This window comes from Bubalus bubalis, chromosome 17 (genome assembly GCF_019923935.1).
Source record: "Bubalus bubalis isolate 160015118507 breed Murrah chromosome 17, NDDB_SH_1, whole genome shotgun sequence".
In the NCBI taxonomy this organism is placed as follows: domain Eukaryota; kingdom Metazoa; phylum Chordata; class Mammalia; order Artiodactyla; family Bovidae; genus Bubalus; species Bubalus bubalis.
Genome location: NC_059173.1, coordinates 7,414,077 through 7,432,691, shown reverse-complemented (window position 1 = coordinate 7,432,691; position 18,615 = coordinate 7,414,077). Strand labels below are relative to the sequence as shown.

General features: G+C 52.1%; 1 protein-coding gene across 4 annotated transcripts in view; it reads left to right on the top strand.

Annotated features, from left to right (window-relative positions):
- Positions 1-18,615, top strand: part of KIAA1671 (KIAA1671 ortholog) — a 137,852-nt gene that overhangs the window by 67,767 nt on the left and 51,470 nt on the right. Inside the window, exon 1 of one of the 4 annotated variants that reach the window (XM_044930022.2) lies at positions 2,994-4,530. The exons of the other annotated variants lie outside the window; for them this stretch is intronic. Coding sequence (XP_044785957.2) covers positions 4,246-4,530 — 285 coding nt within the window. The 5' untranslated portion in view covers positions 2,994-4,245. Of the gene's footprint in view, positions 1-2,993; positions 4,531-18,615 lie in introns of those variants that run through there. 4 annotated transcript variants of the gene reach the window in all.

Sequence of the window (18,615 nt, the reverse complement as noted above, 5' to 3'; positions counted from 1 at the left end):
GCTACAGTTGTTCAGTCCCTCCGTCCTGTCCGACTCTTTGCAACCCCATGGAGTGCAGTCCACTATATCCCAGAGTTTGCTCAAATTCTTGTCCTTTGAGTCAGTGATGCTATCTAACCACTTCATCCTCTGCCGCCCCCTTCTCCGTTTGCCTGCTTCAATCTTTCCCGGCATCGGGGTCTTTTCCAATGAGTCGGCAACAGGTCTACAAACCTTTAACCATGATGCTGTATTGATTTAGCAAATCCAGGGCTGCATCGAGGGTGAGGTGACTAAGGCACACACGTAAGGTCCACAGTTTAAGAGAGCACCAAAAAAAATAGGTTATCAAGATAAGTAATTTTTAATACAGCATTCATTAAAAGTCAAAGTTCATTTACAAGCCCTACTGCCGACATGACACATCAAGGTGGGATCAGTATTATTAGCACAGCGCTGAACAAGTCTCTTTTTTGTTGGATGATAAGGTTTTTACGACTTTTTCACAAATGTAACTATCACATATGACTGTGATAAACACCCCTGTGGCAAAAATGTTTTGTATAGATGATGCTCCTTTCTGGACCAAGTGCTGGCTGGGTGTGGATCAAGAAACTCGGGGTCAAAAGGCAGACTCATCCTTCCACTCTAGCCTTTTATTATGAAAAATTTCAAACATATGGAAAAATTATACATACCCACCAGGTATGTTCTGAAATTGGTCACATTTTACTGCATTTGCCTAAGAAAAATTTAGCCACCCACCCATTCCTTAGGGGTTTTTCTTCCCCTGCGTTTCAAAGTGAACTACAGATGTCAGGACATGTCAGCATGTGCCGCTAACTGGCAGGGCATTGTTTTTAAGAATTTTGATCTTGAATGTTAAATTCCCTTCAGAAAATGCATACCCATCTCCATTTCTGTCTATGAGTAAGTATGTCTCTTTTACCATGGCCTGGCCAACACTGGATATTATAATTTTAATTTTAAGTTAATTTATCTATTTGGCTGTGTTGGATCTTCGTTGCATCATGCAGGATCATTTCGTTGCAGCGTATGGATTCCCTAGTTGTGGCTCCCAGGCTCAGTAGTTGTGGTTCAGGCTCGGTCGTTCCACGGCGTGTGGGATCTTAGTTCCCCTACCAGGGATCAAACCCACATCCCCCACATCGCAAGGTGGATTCTCAACTGCCAGACTGCCAGGGAAGTCTCCGGATATTATAATTTTAAAGGTGCTGCTTTGATGTAACATTTTTGCTCCTGGAGGTGCTCAGTAAATTTTCCCCACCTCTGTGTCCAGATGGTCTGTTACAAAGTTGCATCCCTTTCCAGCTCTTCAGGCATTTCTGGTGCAGCTTTTCTGGGGTTAGGTGGGGAGGACTGCTTCCATCCTGGAGTCCCCGGCCAGCTGGGGGCCACCAGCTGCAGGAGGCTGGCTGTGGACACTGTGTGAGGAAAGCGGGCCAGCCTTGGTGACCAGAGCCCTGGGACCCTGGAGGCTGCATGGGGTGGTGGGCGGGGCCAGATGCGTGCCTGGAGGGAGGATCTGGGGCCGTGTGTGTGCGGGGCGGGGGCGGGGGGGGGGGGGGGGGGGTGGGAGGGGGGCAGGCTACTGCCAGAGCCCCTCTTCCCCTCCCCTCTCTCTCCTCCTCTTGCTCCAGCCTGTGCTTCCTGATGGCCCAGGTGCTATCTTGCCTCTGGGCATCTGATCCTCCTGTGGTTCCCGTGGATCAGGAATTGGGAGTGCAGCTTGGCCGGGTAGCTCTGGCTCAGGGTCTCCCATGAAGTTGCGATCAAGGGCTGGGTCATCCAAGGGTCTGCCTGGCGATCTGGGACCTTCTTCCAAAGCAGCTCACTCACATGGCTGGAAGTTGGTGATGGCGGTTGGTCTGGGGCAGTTGGCCTCCCTGCACATGGGTTGCTTGAGTGCCCTCATAGCATGGTGGCCGGCAGGCCCTGGCTTTGAAAGTCACTCACTGTCACTTCTGCCTCATCTCTTGAGCACACAGACCAATTCTCTCATGGTGGGAGGGGACCACACTAGGGTATGACTCACAGCGGGCAGGGATATCTGGAGGCCATCTTGAGGGCTGCCTACCATCCTGGAAGACCTTGGCAGGTAACTGTCACCTCTCTGGGCCTCAGTCTTCCACTCTGTCAAATGGGTTCATGTGAGGATTCCTGAGTTAATTCTTGCAAGCACTTAGAAGAGCATTGGAGACTGAGTCACACTCTTCAGTAAATATCAGCACCATTACAGGGTCCTGCTGGGCTGTGAGCCCTCGAGGGCAGGGACCATCCTCAGGCTCTGTGTCCAGCGCCCACCCCAGAGAGGGCAGTTTCCAGATGTTTACATGAATGAGTGGAAGAATGAGTGAGCAAACAAACATCCATCAGGACTGGGAATCCAGAGAAGCAGAGCTGCGTCAGCTGCATTGTCAGAGATACCTCCATGAAAAACTTTCTCAAGTGAGGCCCTTTGATCAGTGTCTTAGGGAGCAAATATTTATTCAGAACTGAAGGTGACGTGGGTGGGGAAAAGCTCTTGGGATGCAGTCAAACCAATCAAAGTTTCACTCTTGGACTTGGCGTTTGAACAATAAATATTTACTGAGCTCTAACTCTGGACCACGCGCCGCATCAGACCCCGAAAAGGGCGAAAAGGGGCGGAGAGTGGGGAGGAAACAGCCCCGGGCCACAGCCTGGTAGTATAGCCTTGCTGTGTGACCTTGGGCCGGTGAATCTACGTCTCTGAGTCTGCGCCTGCTCATCTGTACAGCAGAGGGTCCATCCCTGCTGGAAGGAGAAAGCTCCTCCAACACGCATGCCTCCCTTCAGGATCCGGCTGCTGCTCCCCCTTGCCGACAAGCACCCACTCCAGTCTCAGATGCTTCTGCCTCCCATCCCCAGCCCTCCTTCCCCCACCCCCAGTCCCAACCACTCCAGCTCCACAAGGGTTAAAGCCTGGGAACTCATGTGACCCAGTATAAACCATGAATCATTCCTGTTGCTCCTGTGCGGAGACTGCCTGCCCAGGATGGGGCAGGTGCTGTGCCCTGGGTTGCCATGGCAACTCCACCAGCACTGAAACACAGCCCAGCCCAGTTCCTTCCTTGGGGGGCCTCGGGGGCTGTTTCACCTGGCTGGGTGTTGCCTTTTAGGGAGGAGGGAGAGAAGGCTGGAGAGAGAGAGAGAGAGAGAGAAGGAGCTTAGGGAGGAACAAGTGGAAATTGAGACAGGGCGGGGGAGGAACGAGAGGCTGGGAACCTGACAGAGAAATGGACCGCCAGAGGGAGACAGACTGACTGCCGGCCACAGGTCCGTCACCCTGGAGGCAGTTTCCCAACTGTTCAGCCTTCCCGGGGCCACCGGGTCTTCCGACGCACACGCTCACACGCGCCCGCGTGCACGCACGTGCAGCCCCGCCTCCCCCGCTGAGCTGGCGGTCAGCGCTGCAGGGCGGGTGGGCTGCCTGTCGAGCACGTGCAGGCATTGACAGCCCCGCGGGACGGTGAGCCAGCGAGCTGGGACTTGGGGGTGGGGGGGAGAACAAATGGGGGCGGACGTCAGCTCCCTGGGCGGCCGCCTCCCCGAGGCCCCTCCTGCATTCCCGGGCGGCGAAGCCCCTCGCTGAGAATGGGGGCTGATGTCATCCCGGGCTGCCGAGCCAGGGAGGGCCCTGGGGCCCCGGTGTGGCTGCCTCCGGAAATGAGCTAGCTGCCCGCCGGCCCACAGGTTCGGAAACCTCCCCCTCCCCCTGGACGGAGAAAGGGAAACCTGCATGGGCCAGGTGAGCCGGGGGGGCCCCCCCGCCGCGGGCAGCCACCTGCCTGGGGGCGAGTGAGGACCTCAGCGAGGGTTCCCCGGGGGCCGCCGCCTCTTCCTCCCCCACCTCGCGGAGGGACTGTCACACCCCGAAGCCAGCCAGTGCAGCAGCCCAGTTCCTCAAAGCTTGTCGTCACTCGAGCCAGCCAGCCAGCCGGCCAGGCCGGTGAGCACTGGGAACTGGATCTTGGAGCCGCAGGCGTGTTTACTCACAGCCCCAGGGGGTTGGGCTCTCGGCCTGATCCCAGCGGCCCCGTGGATGCCCCTGGCCGCCGGCTTGGCGGGTGTTGATCTGCTCCCCGTCCAGCTACTGAAGAGGTGGCTACCTTTCCTCTCCAGCGAGAGCCCAGAACTTCCCCGAGCAAGCGTGCAGCAGGGGGACCCGAGAGGACTGACCCTGGCACCTCACTGCCTTCCTCCCTGCCTCGCCCCACCGGCCCCATGGATTACCTGGGCGACAAACTCACGGTGGCCCAGAGCCACGTGACCCAGTGGATGGGGACCGTCCGGCGGTCCTTCCAGGAGGCCCTCAACCTGGTGACCAGCACAGTGGGCCCCGAGCGGGCGGGCGGGGAGCCCTCCGGACGGACCCCCTTCAAGCGCACTTCATCCTTCCGACACCTGGCTTCCCGGAGCCGAGAGTCTTTCCGCCGCTTCTCGGCGCGAAGCCAACAGAGATTTTCTTCCCTGAGGAAAAGGCAGCCGGATTCGGAGCGCCCAGACCTTGTAAGCTTGTTATTATTTTTTTGTTTGTTTGTTTTAAGTATTAAAACAACAGTGAGAACTCCTCCCTGCCAGTGCTCCCCCTCCCCCACCCCAGGGAAGTTGGCTGGCGGGGGTGGGGCATCCCATCAATCCAGCCAGGGAAGTTGCTTCTTCCGGGATAGTTGTCCATCCAGCCAGACCGTTTCCTGCTCCCGTGCCTGGGAGAGAGGCGTGCAGTGGTGGTGATTCCCCTTGACGGTAGGCGCGTGTGCTCGCCCGAAGCCATCAGGACGTTTATACCAGGTTCAGCGTCTCTGTATACGGGGCTGGCTTTGCCAGTTGATTTATCCTTAAGTGTTTGACACTCCAGCCCGACGCAAATGCTTCCTATTTTTAGGGAGGCTTAGTTGGCACCTGCTCCGTCTCCTCAAACACTCTCCTGGGGTGGCCGAGCGTCCATGTCACGTGCGTATAGAGTCGTAGCTTTTGTGGTCTTCGAGCCGAGCAAAACCACGAGGTCTCATCTGATTACCCGAGGTGTCGGGCAGGACTGCCCGCTGGACAGAGCGGCTGGGAGTGAATGGGCCAGGATGGGCCAGAGGAGGGTAATCGGGGTCCTGAGATTCAGCAGCTCCCACTCTGGCAAGCTTGATGGAGCTCGGGGATCAGGGTGGAATGACATCTAATGATTGAGAACTCAATCTGTATCCAGGTTGCTGTTTTTTTTTTTTTTTCCTCAAGGACCTTGCTAATGATTTGAAGAGGTGGAGCTGAGCCCAGAGAGGGAAAGACACCTGCCTGGGGTAGTGCAGGGAGTGAGTGGCAAAGCACGTGCTGGAACCCCCAGCTTTGAACCCCACTCAGGGCTCTTTCCAGCCAAGCTTCTATAAAAAGATTTCTCCAGACTTTCCTGATAACTTCAAGGAAGCCCCTATCACGGGCCTTCAAAGAGAGAGGGTCTCCTGACGGTGTGACCCAGTTCACAGGAGACCAAAGCTGGATGAAGTGCTGAGCCACCTCCTCCCCTGGGTTCAGCCTTGTGATAAGTCCCGGTTGTCATTTCAGACCCAGGGTTGAGGGAGCCATGGGGTGCACCAGGCTCTGAGCCAGCCCTCTGTGCATTTGAGGTTGCAGGCGTCCCCTCAGCTGGCCCAGAGAAGTGTGGTGATTCTCCTGGGGTCACACAGCAACCAGAGCAGTCAGGTGCTAACATACGCCTCGTGAAGATGACATCTCCTTTCCTCCTGGGTCTGTGCTGCTTTGTGGCTCGGGATAAATCAGTGGGGCCAGAATTTAGAAGACAGATTCCCCCAACCCAACCTCTGGGACAGGTGACTTGGTCTCTCGGTCATTCCTTCTGTCCCTCTGTCTCCGTGTCAGTTTCCGTCTCTGTGTCTCTCTTCTCTTTCACTCTTGTTCCCTCTCTGGCAATTCAGTTAAGGGCCTGGGGCTTTGGTAACATTCAGCTCCCCACTGTTTGGCCCTGGGCATGGGCCGGAGTCCCCCAGGCCTCATTGCCCTGCTCCCCAGCTTGGTGAATGAATGAATGAGTGAACGAAGAGAGGGGCCTGGCAGGGCCTTTGCCACCTCTGTTCACTGTTGCCTGGCAGTGCCTCCCTCAGCACTGATGCATGCTTGATAAATCTGGGCTGAATTAACTTGGTTCCTTCCCATTTAACTTTCGGCATCTACCAGCTGGCGCAGGGGTTGGAAGCTTGAATCAAACCCGGCCACATCCTGGCAAAGGGGCCCTGACTCGTTCTCAAGCCTCAGTTTCCTCCTCTGTCAACCAGGGAGAACTGGGGGTCATCAGGTTGACATGGGTCCCCATCGCAGGCCCGGGCACATAGTGGGTGAGCACCAGGAGACGCTTCCTGTCAGGTGCCCCAGTGTCCTGCCTCCCGGGGATGACGGCAGAGTTGAGGTGGAGATGCAGGCTCTTTTGCAGAAGAGACTCCTGGCTGTGACTCGTGGCTCTGCTCCTTCCCAGCCGTGTAGCCTTGGGTACACTGTTCCCCGCTCTGGACCTCAGTTTCCTCATCTGTGAAATGGGGATGTCCTCATCCTTTACATTTCCCATTGCAGCCACTTACGGGCTGTGACCTGCCGCCAGGAGACACATGATGCCTGTGTAGCCCTGCTTAGCACTCAGTACGTGGCCTGTCACCCAGTACGCGACAGCCGAAACTTTTTCTCTCAAACCATTCCTCCAAAGATTCCCAGTGAATTGGAAAATCCACACGCACCCCTCTCCCCTGGGGACTTCGCTTCAGTATTTGTTTTACGGGAGGAAACTTTTCAAAGCCACAGACAATTAAGAGTTAGGAGACACCTGCAGCAGCCTGAGCTGGGGCTGGGAAGGGGGCCGGATTTCAGTCTTTGGACTCAAACTGATACGTGATTTATCTAAATAATCCTTTCTGTTCCAAGTCCTGCCTCAGGCTTCTATTTACTCAGAGCCCAGCAGAAAAATCTCTGGCAGGCAGAAAGCAACCCTGAAAGGCGTGCCCCGAAATGCATTTCCAAAGGCAGCCTTGAAATAATCTGCTAATGGCCTGCCTGGGCGTCTGCCGAATAAAAGGGGGGAAGAGGGTAAATAATCGCATTGTCTCGGAGTGACAAAGGCAGGAAGAGGCTCGTCTGTGCCGCAGCCCAGGGCGAGCCTGAGAACAAGCCCTGCCAGAGAGGTGGACGGCTAGCGGAGTCCAGGCAGAAGGTGCCAGAACCCAGGCGCAGCGGCAGCGCCACGAGGCCAACACCCTGAGTCAGTGGGAAGCCGGGGGGTGCGGTGGGGTCTCCAGGGCTGAGGGGCGTCGGCAGAGAGGGCTTAGGAAGGGGACAGAATTGGGGTCGAGGCCCAGCTCCTCCACGAGCTGGCCGAATGACCCTGGGCAAGTTAAGCCATCTCTTGCAGTCTCAGCGTCGTCATCCGTAAGGCGGGGGTTCACCTGGGACTTGTCTGGCAGGTGGTTCAGTGGGACTGGTACCTGTTAAGCGCCTGGCATACAGGAGGGGCTTAATGAGTGTGCGCTTCACGGGGAGATGCATTGCTGGAGCCGTAATGTGAGTCCCTCCTGCCCAGATGGCCAGACTGGCGCCCCTCGCAAAGGAGAGGAAGAACCTGGCTGACCTTCCGTGGGCATGTCCTGAGTGCCAGGCCTCCACAAGCATGAGGTGTGTATTTGTACCCTGTCGTTCACTCACTCACATTTTCATCCCACCAGTATTCATCGAGCACCTACTAGGGTGCTGACGCTGGGGAAACAGCTGTGAATGAAACAGGACAGAGCTCTGGCCTTTACAGAGTCGCCTTTGAGGGGACAGCATAAAACACGTGAGCATAAATATGTCATATTGGTGTGGTTCAGTCGTTAAGTCATGTCCAGCTCTCTGCGACCCCATGGACTGCAGCACAGCAGGCTTTCCTGTCCTCCATTATCTCCCAGAGTTTGCTCAAACTTATGTCCATTGAGTCTGTGATATTAATGCTGTCTAACCATCTCATCCTCTGCCGCCCCCTCCTCCTCCTGCCCTCAGTCTTGCCCAGCATCAGGGTCTTTTCCAGTGAGTCAGTTCTTCGCATCAGGTGGCCAAAGTATTGGAGCTTCAGCTTCAGCATCAGTCCTTCCAAAGAATATTCAGGCTTGGTTTCCTTTGGGATGGACTGGTTTGATCTCCTTGCAGTCCAATAGACCCTCAAGAGTCTTCTCCAACACCACAGTTCAAAAGCATCAATTCTTCGTCTCTCAGCCTCCTCTGTGGTCCAACTCTCACATCTGTACATGACTACTGGCAACACCATAGCTTTGACTATACAGGCTTTTGTCAGCAAAGTGGTGCCTCCGCTTTCTGATACACTGTAGGTTTGAAAATTCAGGAACCGTCTTCAAGGATGAAGGGCTTGCCTCTAACACTCACCCCATGCCATGTGTTGGCGTCCCAGTCGTTACCGTTGACACCTTGGGCCTGATCACTCCTTGGGGTACGGAGAGCTGTCCTGTGGATGCATGAAAGATCATCCCGGCCTCTGCCCACCAGATGCCAGGAGCACCCCAAGCTTGACAACCAAAACTGTCCCCAGACGTTGCCAAGTGTCTCTGGGGGACAAAACCACCACCCTTCCCCCAGTTAAGAACCACTGCTGGGTGCACCTTGGTTTGGGGGACTCTGCATCTGGGGTATCCTCCCAGTGACCTGAGCTGGGGAAGAAGGGCAGGCCCCTCTTTCTTGCCCGGAGTTGGTCTCATCGAATCCGCACAGCTCCCCTCCTTGAAGGATATGTGGGGTAGCCCCATATTTCACGGATGAGAGATTGGAAGCACGGAGAGGTGAAGGGAAGGAGTCTTCAAAGGGTTTGGAGGAAGAACATCCCAGCAGCAGGAAAAGCAAGTGTGAAGGCCCGGAGGCAGGTCTGTGCTCAGCATGTTTGAGGAACATCAGGGAGGCCAGTGTGGCCGTAGCACAGCGAGTAAGTGGGCGAAGGTAGAAGACTGGGGGGAGTGGGGCCAGGGCATGCAGGGCCTGGGGGCCGCGGTGAGGACAGCGTGAACTTTTAGAACCGCAGGGTGATAAGTACGAGAGTGGTGAGGAGAACAGAGTAACAATTGTGGTCGCCAATTACCGTGTGCCTACTGTGTGCCCTGCCCAGGTTGTCAACTTTTCTTCCAGAGACCTGGGCTTCAGGGGAGTAGGGTCCAGCTGTCACAGCCCCCCTGCATCTCCTATTACCTGTGCCAATGCTGCCCACCACCGCCGGTCCAGAGCCCGGACAGGTGCCCTGGTCTCAGGACACCCCTTGGGGCGTGGAGCTGGGGTGCTGGACCTCAGTGCACCACCACCCCCGCCCGGCAACCTGGAGCCCGTCTTGCAGTGACCACACCTCTGCTCCGGTGTGGATGGTCAGGCAGGACGGGCCACCTTCTCCCGGGCTGACCGCACCCAATTCCAGGTCACTCTTCACCCTCCTGGCAGCAGAATGATGTCACCCTGGAGAACAATGCTCTTTTCATGGTCCAGTAGAGGTGGGGGGCGGGGTGGGCAAAGGCTGGGCCCAGAGTCAGTGCCTCTGCGTGAGACCTGGAGAGCAGGGCAGGACCAAGGCGTGGCTGCCCCCACAGGGCTCTGCTTGTGTGAAATTACGTTGAGTTCCTCGCCCCCTCCCTCCCCTAAAAAAAGCAGGGTATGCTCACAATCTGTGGAAAGTACAGAACGCCTGAAAAAAAACAAAATCCACTTGTGATTTTTAACGTCCATGGAAACCACTCTTGGCATTCGAGTGCCTTTCCTGTCTGTCTTTTCTCCTCCCTTTCTCAAGCAAAGTCCCCCACCTTCTGTCTCTTTCTGTCCTTAAAAACGTGCTGGTTTTGTACGTCTCTCATAGAGACCTGTGTTAACGCCTGGGTCACACTCAGCCGTGCACAGGCTCCTGTGTGTATTCACCCCTCTGCCTGCACCCTCGGGGCGCTCCCCATTTGGGGTGATCAGGAAGGACACTGTGAGGGCGGCCCTGGGTGGGTGTGTCTTTGTCCAGGTTTCTGAGGGGTGGGTAAGGTGAAAACAAGCCCCCTTTGGGTCTCTGCGACCTGAGGGCCCCTCTGTTACTCTCACTTTCCCTCTTTCAGCGTTTTCAAATCTCAGATGTTTTGTTCAGACAAAGTGCCTCTGGCTCTCCTCATCAGGAAGTTGGAAATTTCAGGAAGGAAATCTGGATCGCTGCATATCACAGGGAATGGTGTATTTTTGGATTTCAGAAAGAATGGGGTCTCTGGCAAGGAGTCACTGAGATCACGCCTTGCGAACAGGAAGGGTGTATCGGGTCACTTACAGTGAGCCACTGGTGAACGTTTAATGTTAGCCGGGTCTTTGGGGGAAAAGCCCCAATTTGTATGTACCGTTTGCCTATTCCCGTGGTGTAAATACTCCCACCAGGGCCCACTGCAGGGTACCAAATAGCTGTCCTTATACACGGAGCTGGAAAGAGATGTGCAGTACATCATCATTATACACAGCAGTCTTCTGTATGTCCAGGGGGCTGCGTTCCAAACCGCCACTTAGATGCCTGAAACCATGGACAGTTGTTCAGTCGCTCAGTCGTGTCTCACTCTTTGCAACCCCATGGACTGCAGCACACCAGGCTTCCCTGTCCTTCACTAGTTCCCAGAGGTTGCTCAAAGTCATGCCCATTGAGTCATTGATGCCATCCAGCCATCTCATCCTCTGTCGTCCCCTTCTCTTCCTGCCCTCAGTCTTTCCCAGCATCAGGGCCTTTTCCAAAGAGTCGGCTCTTTGCATCACATGGCCAGAGTCTTGGAACTTCAGCCTAAGTCCTTCCAATGAATGTTCAGGATATACTCAAAGAATACATCCAGTATATTGAATGAATATATCCAGTCAATATATACTATGCTTTTCCTATGCATATGTGTACCTGTGATAAAGTTTAATTTGTAAATCAGGCATTGTAGGAGAGGAACAATAGCTAACAACAAAACAGGACACAGCGCACCACCATCGTGTGGCGACAGTTGTGTGAATGTGGTCTGTCTCTCAAAACCTCGCATTGTGCTGTACTCATCGCTGCTCTTCTGGTGACGATGTCGGATGATGAGATGCCTCCGTAACGAGATGCAATAAGCAGGATGACGGAGGCAGTGCTCCGGACTGTGGGGCTGCCGTTGACCTGACCATATGTCAGGAAGAGGGTCGTGCACTTTGGGTGATCCTGGATCACAGAGCCATGACGACGATGGTGGTGGGTGGGTGTCAGGCGCAGACGAGGGACGGAGTGAGATTTCATCACGCTACTCAGGAAGGCGCACAACTGAAAACTTGTGAATTGCTTATTTCTGGCACTTTCCATTTAACATTTTTGGGCCGAGGTGGACCGTGGGTAACTGAAACCACGGAAAGTGAAACTGCAGAGGATGGTGTGGTGCCGAGGGGGTACTGTGTTCACCGAACAGATTTCAGTGGATAGAAATGATCTAAAGACTGCAGATCGTAGTAAAATGCAGTAGTTAGGAAGTGTTGAGGTTTGACTACTCCTTGCCTTGGCTTTTACTAGGATTTATTTAATTATAAGTTTATATCATTAATGTTTAGTAATGGCTGTGCTTGGCAGCTGACTCAGAACTGACCCCTGAAAAGTTCGCGGTTGTGACTATACCTCTGTGATTGTGTCTACACCACTGTGGGTGAGGACAGTGAGCTGTGGGTTCCCGGAGCTGCGGGTTTGAATCCTGATTCTGCCTCTGGCTTTGCTGTGGGACTTGGGGGAGGTGACTTAGTCTCTTTCCGCCTCTGTTTTCTCTTCTGTAGAATCGGGCCTGTGATACCATGCGAGTCCACAAACGTGCCGGAGACTACACTGACGTAAGGCACACGCAACACTTAGCGCAGGTCGAGGCAAGTAGCAGGGTCTCAGTTAATGTTTCCTATTACTTTGCCAACAAAGGTCCGTCTAGTCAAGGCTATGGTTTTTCCTGTGGCCATGTATGGATGTGAGAGTTGGACTGTGAAGAAGGCTGAGCGCCCAAGAATTGATGCTTTTGACCTGTGGTGTTGGAGAAGACTCTTGAGAGTCCCTTGGATTGCAAGGAGATCCAACCAGTCCATTCTGAAGGAGATCAGCCCTGGGATTTCTTTGGAAGGAATGATGCTGAAGCTGAAACTCCAGTACTTTGGCCACCTCATGCGAAGAGTTGACTCACTGGAAAAGACTCTGATGCTGGGAGGGATTGGGGGCAGGAGGAAAAGGGGACGACAGAGGATGAGATGGCTGGATGGCATCACTGACTCGATGCACGTGAGTCTCAGTGAACTCCAGGAGTTGGTGATGGACAGGGAGGCCTGGCGTGCTGCGATTCACGGGGTCTCGAAGAGTTGGACACGACTGAGCGACTGAACTGAACTGAATGTCATCATCATTTGTTTAGTGCTTGATAATTGGAAAAAGCACATTCAGTTGACTGCAGCCATGAAATTAAAAGACACTTGCTCCTTGCAAGGAAAGCTATGACAAACCTAGACAGCGTATTAAAAAGCAGAGACATCAGTTTGTCGACAAAAGTCTGTCTAGTCAAAGCTATGTGGTCAAAGCTATGGTTTTCTCCAGCAGTCATGTACAGATGTGAGAGTTGGACCATAAAGAAGGCTGAGCACCAAAGAATTGATGATTTCAAATTGTGGTGCTAGAGAAGACTCTTGGGACTTCAAGGAGATCAAACCAGTCAATCCTAAAGGAAATTAACCCTGAATATTCACTGAAAGGACTGATGCTGAAGCTGAAGCTCCAATACTATGGCCACCTGATGTGACTCATTGTTAAAGACCCTAATCCTGGGAAAGATGAAGCCAAGAGGAGAAGGGGGTGACAGAGGATGAGAGGGTTAGATAGCATCACCGACTCAGTGGACATGAATGTGAACAAACTCTGGGAAATAGTAGAGGACAGTGGAGCCTGGTGTGCTGCAGTCTGTGGAGTGTGTGTGTATATATATATATATATATTTTATGTGATACTATTTTTTGTTTTTGTTGGCTGTGCTGGGTCTTCACTGTGATGTGTGGGCTTAGTTGCTTGTTGCCATCTGTGATCTTAGTTTCCTGACCAGGTATCGAACCCTTGTCCCCTGCATTGGAAGGTGGATTCTTAACCACTGGACCACTTTAAGAAGTCCCTCTGGCATTTCTGTATTCACAGCATGTATTTCTGTATTCTCCAACCTGCAGAGGAGACTACATCTCTGGCCAGGAGCTTGACTCCACTCTCCTGAGACATGTTGAGCCAGAGCCCCTGGGCCAAGTGCCTTTGGACCCCTGGCTCCCAGAAACTGAGAGAGGCAATGTTAGTTGTTTCAGCCACTAAGCTATTTGTTATGCAGCAATAACCAATACACATTCCTTCTCATTCATACCTACCACGACAGACAGTCCAGGGGTGGCCAGGGAGTATTACTTAATCCTCATCTCATAGACGAGTGAGTTGAGGTGGGAAGAACTCGAGGGACCCATCTGAGATCTGTGACTTGGTAGCCCTCAGAGTTCCCAACAGACACTTTTCTTGTCTCCGGGGTTCTGGCACGTAAGTGAGGCTGCTCAGCTGGTCTGGGCTCAGGGTCCTAGGGGCTTCTGAGCAACACATCCTTTGAGGAGTTGGCGTGATTCCCCTGGCATGGAAGGGAGTCCGCTTCTTGGATGCTGAGTGCTCCTCACTCCGTTAATTCATCAAACTTTCATCATAAAGGCTGGGCCATAAACAGCAGTGAACCCCCCACGTGGATTTGAGAGCAAGGTGAACAAGAGCGGTTTTTCCCTCCTGCGTTGATTTCTAGGCCAGAGGAGCGAGCCCCCACCAGCTGTCCCCTGCCTTGAAAGGCAGCTCCTGAAACATAAATTATCGCCAAGAGTTCAAAAAACTGCAAAGTGTGTGGGTTTTTACTTTTGCTTTTTTAAACATAGATTGGGCATCCTTGTCTGTCCTTTCTTGATTGAGGGACAAAAACGTCTGGAGATGCAGGTAGAATTAGGTCAGTGCAGTTAAAAGCTTGGCTTCTGAGACTTCCCCTGCGGTCTGGTGGTTAAGACTTCGCTTTACGACACAGGAGGTGAGAGTTCAATTTCTGGTCGAGGGGCTAAGATCCCACATCCTTGGGGTCAAAAAACCAAGACACAAAATAGAAGCGAAATGGTGACAAATTCATTAAAGACTTTAGAAATGGTCCATATCAAAAAAAAAAAAAAGCTTGTCTCCTTTGGACAAATCCTAGTTTGAATCCCAGCCTCGCCGCTAATTGGCCGTGGGGCCTTTGGACAGGAAGCTTTCCTTTCATGATACTCACTTTCCCTGTGAAGTTCTTTCTTAGCACAGCGCCTGGAACCTAAGATGTGTGTAATAAATCTTAGCTGCTATCATTCTCTTTACAACCTTGATGTATTAGTCAGATTAGGGTATGCTATATTTGCAGCAACAGACTGGCAACTCTCGACTCTTTTTAAAAATTAATTTTTATTGACGTCTAGTTGATTTACAATATTGTGTTAGTTTCTGGTGTACAACAAAGTGACTCGGTTTTATATATATATGTGTATATGTGTATGTATGTTCTTTTTAAGGTTCTTCTCCATATAGGTTATTGCAAGATGTTGAATATAGTCCCCTGTGCTATGCAGTAGTTCCCAACTCTTTTTTTATTTTTTATTTTTGGCCATGGAGCATGTGGGATCTTAGTTATCTGACCAGGGTTTGAACCTGCACACCCTGCATTGGAAGTGTGGCATCTTAACCGTTGTACCACCAGGGAAGTCCGTCAACTCTCAACACAAAATTTTTCTTTTTTTTTCAATCTGAATTTTTTTTTGAAGTATTGTTTCTTTTCCCCAGTTTTACTGAGATGTAATTGACATATAATACATAGCTGTATTAGAGTTTAACATGATGCTTTGCATGTGTATAAACTACGATGGTGTGATCACTCACCTAGAGCCAGACATCCTGGAACGTGAAGTCAAGTGGGCCTTAGGAAGCATCACTACGAACAAAGCTAGTGGAGGTGATGGAATACCAGTTGAGCTATTTCAGATCCTGAAAGATGACGCTGTGAAAGTGCTGCACTCAATATGCCAGCAAATTTGGAAAACTCAGCAGTGGCCACAGGACTGGAAAAGGTCAGTTTTCATTCCAATCCCAAAGAAAGGCAATGCCAAAGAATGCTCAAACTGCCGCACAATTGCACTCATCTCACACACTAGTAAAGTAATGCTCAAAACTCTCCAAGCCAGGCTTCAGCAATACGTGAACTGTGAACTTCCAGATGTTCAAGCTGATTTTAGAAAAGGCAGAGGAACCAGAGATCAAATTGCCAACATCCGCTGGACCATCGAAAAAGCAAGAGGGTTCCAGAAAAACATCTATTTCTGTTTTATTAACTATGTCAAAGCCTTTGACTGTGTGGATCACAATAAACTGGAAAATTCTGAAAGAAATGGGAATACCAGACCACCTGACCTGCCTCTTGAGAAATCTGTATGCAGGTCAGGAAGCAAGAGTTAGAACTGGACATGGAACAACAGACTGGTTCCAAATAGGAAAAGGAGTACGTCAAGGCTGATATTGTTACCCTGCTTATTTAACTTATATGCAGAGTACATCATGAGAAATGCTGGGCTGGAAGAAGCACCAGCTGGAATCAAGATTGTTGGGAGAAATATCAATAACCTCAGATAGGCAGATGCCACCACCCTTATGGCAAAAAGTGAAGAAGAACTAAAGAGCCTCTTGATGAAAGTGAAAGAGGAGAGTGAAAAAGTTGGCTTAAAGCTCAACATTCAGAAAACGAAGATCATGGCATCTGGTCCCATCACTTCATGGCAAGTAGATGGGGAAACAGTAGAAACAGTGGCTGACTTTATTTTTCTGGGTTCCAAAATCACTGCAGATGGTGATTGCAGCCATGAAATTAAAAGACGCTTACTCCTTGGAAGAAAAGTTATGACCAACCTAGACAGCATATTAAAAAGCAGAGACTTTACTTTGCCAACAAAGGTTTGTCTAGTCAGAGCTATAGTTTTTCCAATAGTCATGTATGGATGCGAGAGTTGGGCTATAAAGAAAGCTGAGCACCTAAGAATTGATGCTTTTGAACTGTGGTGTTGGAGAAGACTCTTGAGAGTCCGTTGGACTGCAAGGAGATCCAACCAGTCCATCCTAAAGGAGATCAGTCCTGGGTGTTCATTGGAAGGACTGACGTTGAAGCTGAAACGCCAATACTTGGGCCACGTGATGCGAAGAGCTGACTCATTTGAAAAGACCCTGATGCTGGGAAAGATTGAGGACAGGAGGAGAAGGGGACGACAGAGGATGGGATGGTTGGATGGCATCACTGACTCGATGGACATGGGTTTGGGTGAACTCCGGGAGTTGGTGATGGACAGGGAGGCCTGGCGTGCTGCAGTTCATGGGGTCACAAAGAGTCGGATGCGAGTGAGCGACTGAACTGAACTGAACTGAAACTGCGAATTGATTACCACAACAAGTTTAGTTAACACCCTTCCCTGGTGGCTCAGATTGTAAAGAATCCGCCTACCAATTCAGGAGACGTAGGTTCGATCCCTGAGTTGAGAAGATCCCCTGGAGAAGAACATGGCGAGCCACTCCAGTATTCTTGTCTGGGAAACCCCCTGGACAGAGGAGCCTGGCGGGCTACAGCCCATGGGGTCTCAAAAGAGCTGGACACGACTTAGTGACTGAACAGCAAACCTCACAGAGTTAACACGGTTTTTCCCCTTGTGATGAGGACTTCTAGGATCTGCTGTCTCCGTGACTTTCACGCAGCCCAGTATCGTTTAATGTCATCACCACGCTGTACGTTACGTCCCCAGGGTTTGTTCATCTCATAACTGGAATTTGTACCTTTTCACCCCCTTTATTCATCCCCCCAACTTCCACCCCCCTGAAGTGTTTATTTCTTGCTCACACAAAGTCCACTCCTGGCTCTGTCTGTAGCCACAGCGTCTCCGGGCCGTGTGTGAATCTTGTATCAAGCCCATGTTGGAAAACGGGACTTCTTTGTAGCGGCGTCAGAGGGAAGAGGCTTTGGGTCACACCAGGGCGGGGGCTGTATCCTCCCATTTCCCAGGTGGGGCTATCAAGGCACAAGGGGGACGCAGCTTGGGCACTTAGCCTGTGCCAGCCTCTGAGCAAAGCAGATGCCTTGTCACAGCCCGGCAGAATCGTCTGATTTTTGATACCCCCGATTCACAAAGGATAAAACCAAGACCCAGGGGGAGGACCTGACCTCGCTCACAGCCTGGACGGCCAAAGCCTCTTTTCTCATCCCTCAGTGGCCGGCAGAGCCCGAGTGCCTCTGTTAGGAGACGCCCGGTGCTGACCCGGCGTCAGGCCTCAGTGACACTGGCCCTCGGGGCTGGATCCTTCTTTGGCGGGTGGGGGAAGCTGTCCTGCCCTTTGTGGGATGTTGAGCAGCATCTGTGGTCTTGAACTAGTCCTTCCAGACTTTGCTAAGTGTTCCTTGGAGGCAGAATCGCCTGCGGTTGAGAACCACTGATGCGGATGGTGAGCATCACAAGCTATGAGCTGGGGTCCCTGCCAGGCCCTGGGTAACCACACGGCCTTAACCAGCGGACTCCAAGTGAAGCCAGGACCTCAGTAGCAGGACTTTGGAATTTACTGACTTTTAGGTAATATAACCTTTGATGCCTGCTGTCATTTTGGGCAAGTCTTTCCACACTGATAAAGCATTTTCCTTCAGCTACGAAATGGAGTGGACGATGTCTGCTGCTGGCGTTGTCAGGGAGACACGGGGTGCTTGTCAGGTGCTGTGGCTCAGCACATAGTCAGCGCTTTATTGACCTTCCAGTTACAGCCTGTCACTTGGTGTGTGTAGGGGCAGGGGATGCACATTTCCTAACAATCGAACATAACCTTTCACGGTCTGTTGAATTTCTAATCCTATGTCTTCAGGCTCTACATCCAAATATTTGCTTCCTGCCAAAGCCAGAAATTATCCAGCAGCCCACGCTCCCGTCACTCACCAGCCTGATTTCTAGAAACGGCCCTTCCCCGGGCACACCTATAATTTAACATCTGTAATTCCTCAATTAGTAGTTAGCAGTCCATTCTTTTCTTCTTGGTAATTGCCCTCTGCTCTGGGGAGGGTGAAGGGGGGATGTGGGGGCTGTGCAGAGGTGGTTGCTACCTCCTCTCCCCCGCCTTCACCTACAGACATCTTGGCAGGAAGTGCCTGGAAGGTTCTGGAACCCATGGTTCTGGGTTTGAAGATTGCATAAAGGTAGCCACCCTGGTGCATCACGGAAAACTGAGTTTTGTTATCCGTAAAAATTTTTACGTGCGCTTTGGGAGCAGAAGGGTCGGGGTTGCTGATGTAGAGTCTGTCTTCCTGGAGGAGCTCCCGAGCCTCGGTTGCCAGAACGTCTAGGTTGTTGCAGCGCATGCCTTTCACGTTACAGCTGGGGAAGCCAGGGCCCAGAGAGGGAAAGAAACATACGCCAAGTCACACAGCAAGTCGGTGACAGACCCAGGGCCGGAGCGTGGGGTTTCTAAATCCAGAGTTGGGGCAGCTAAGGATA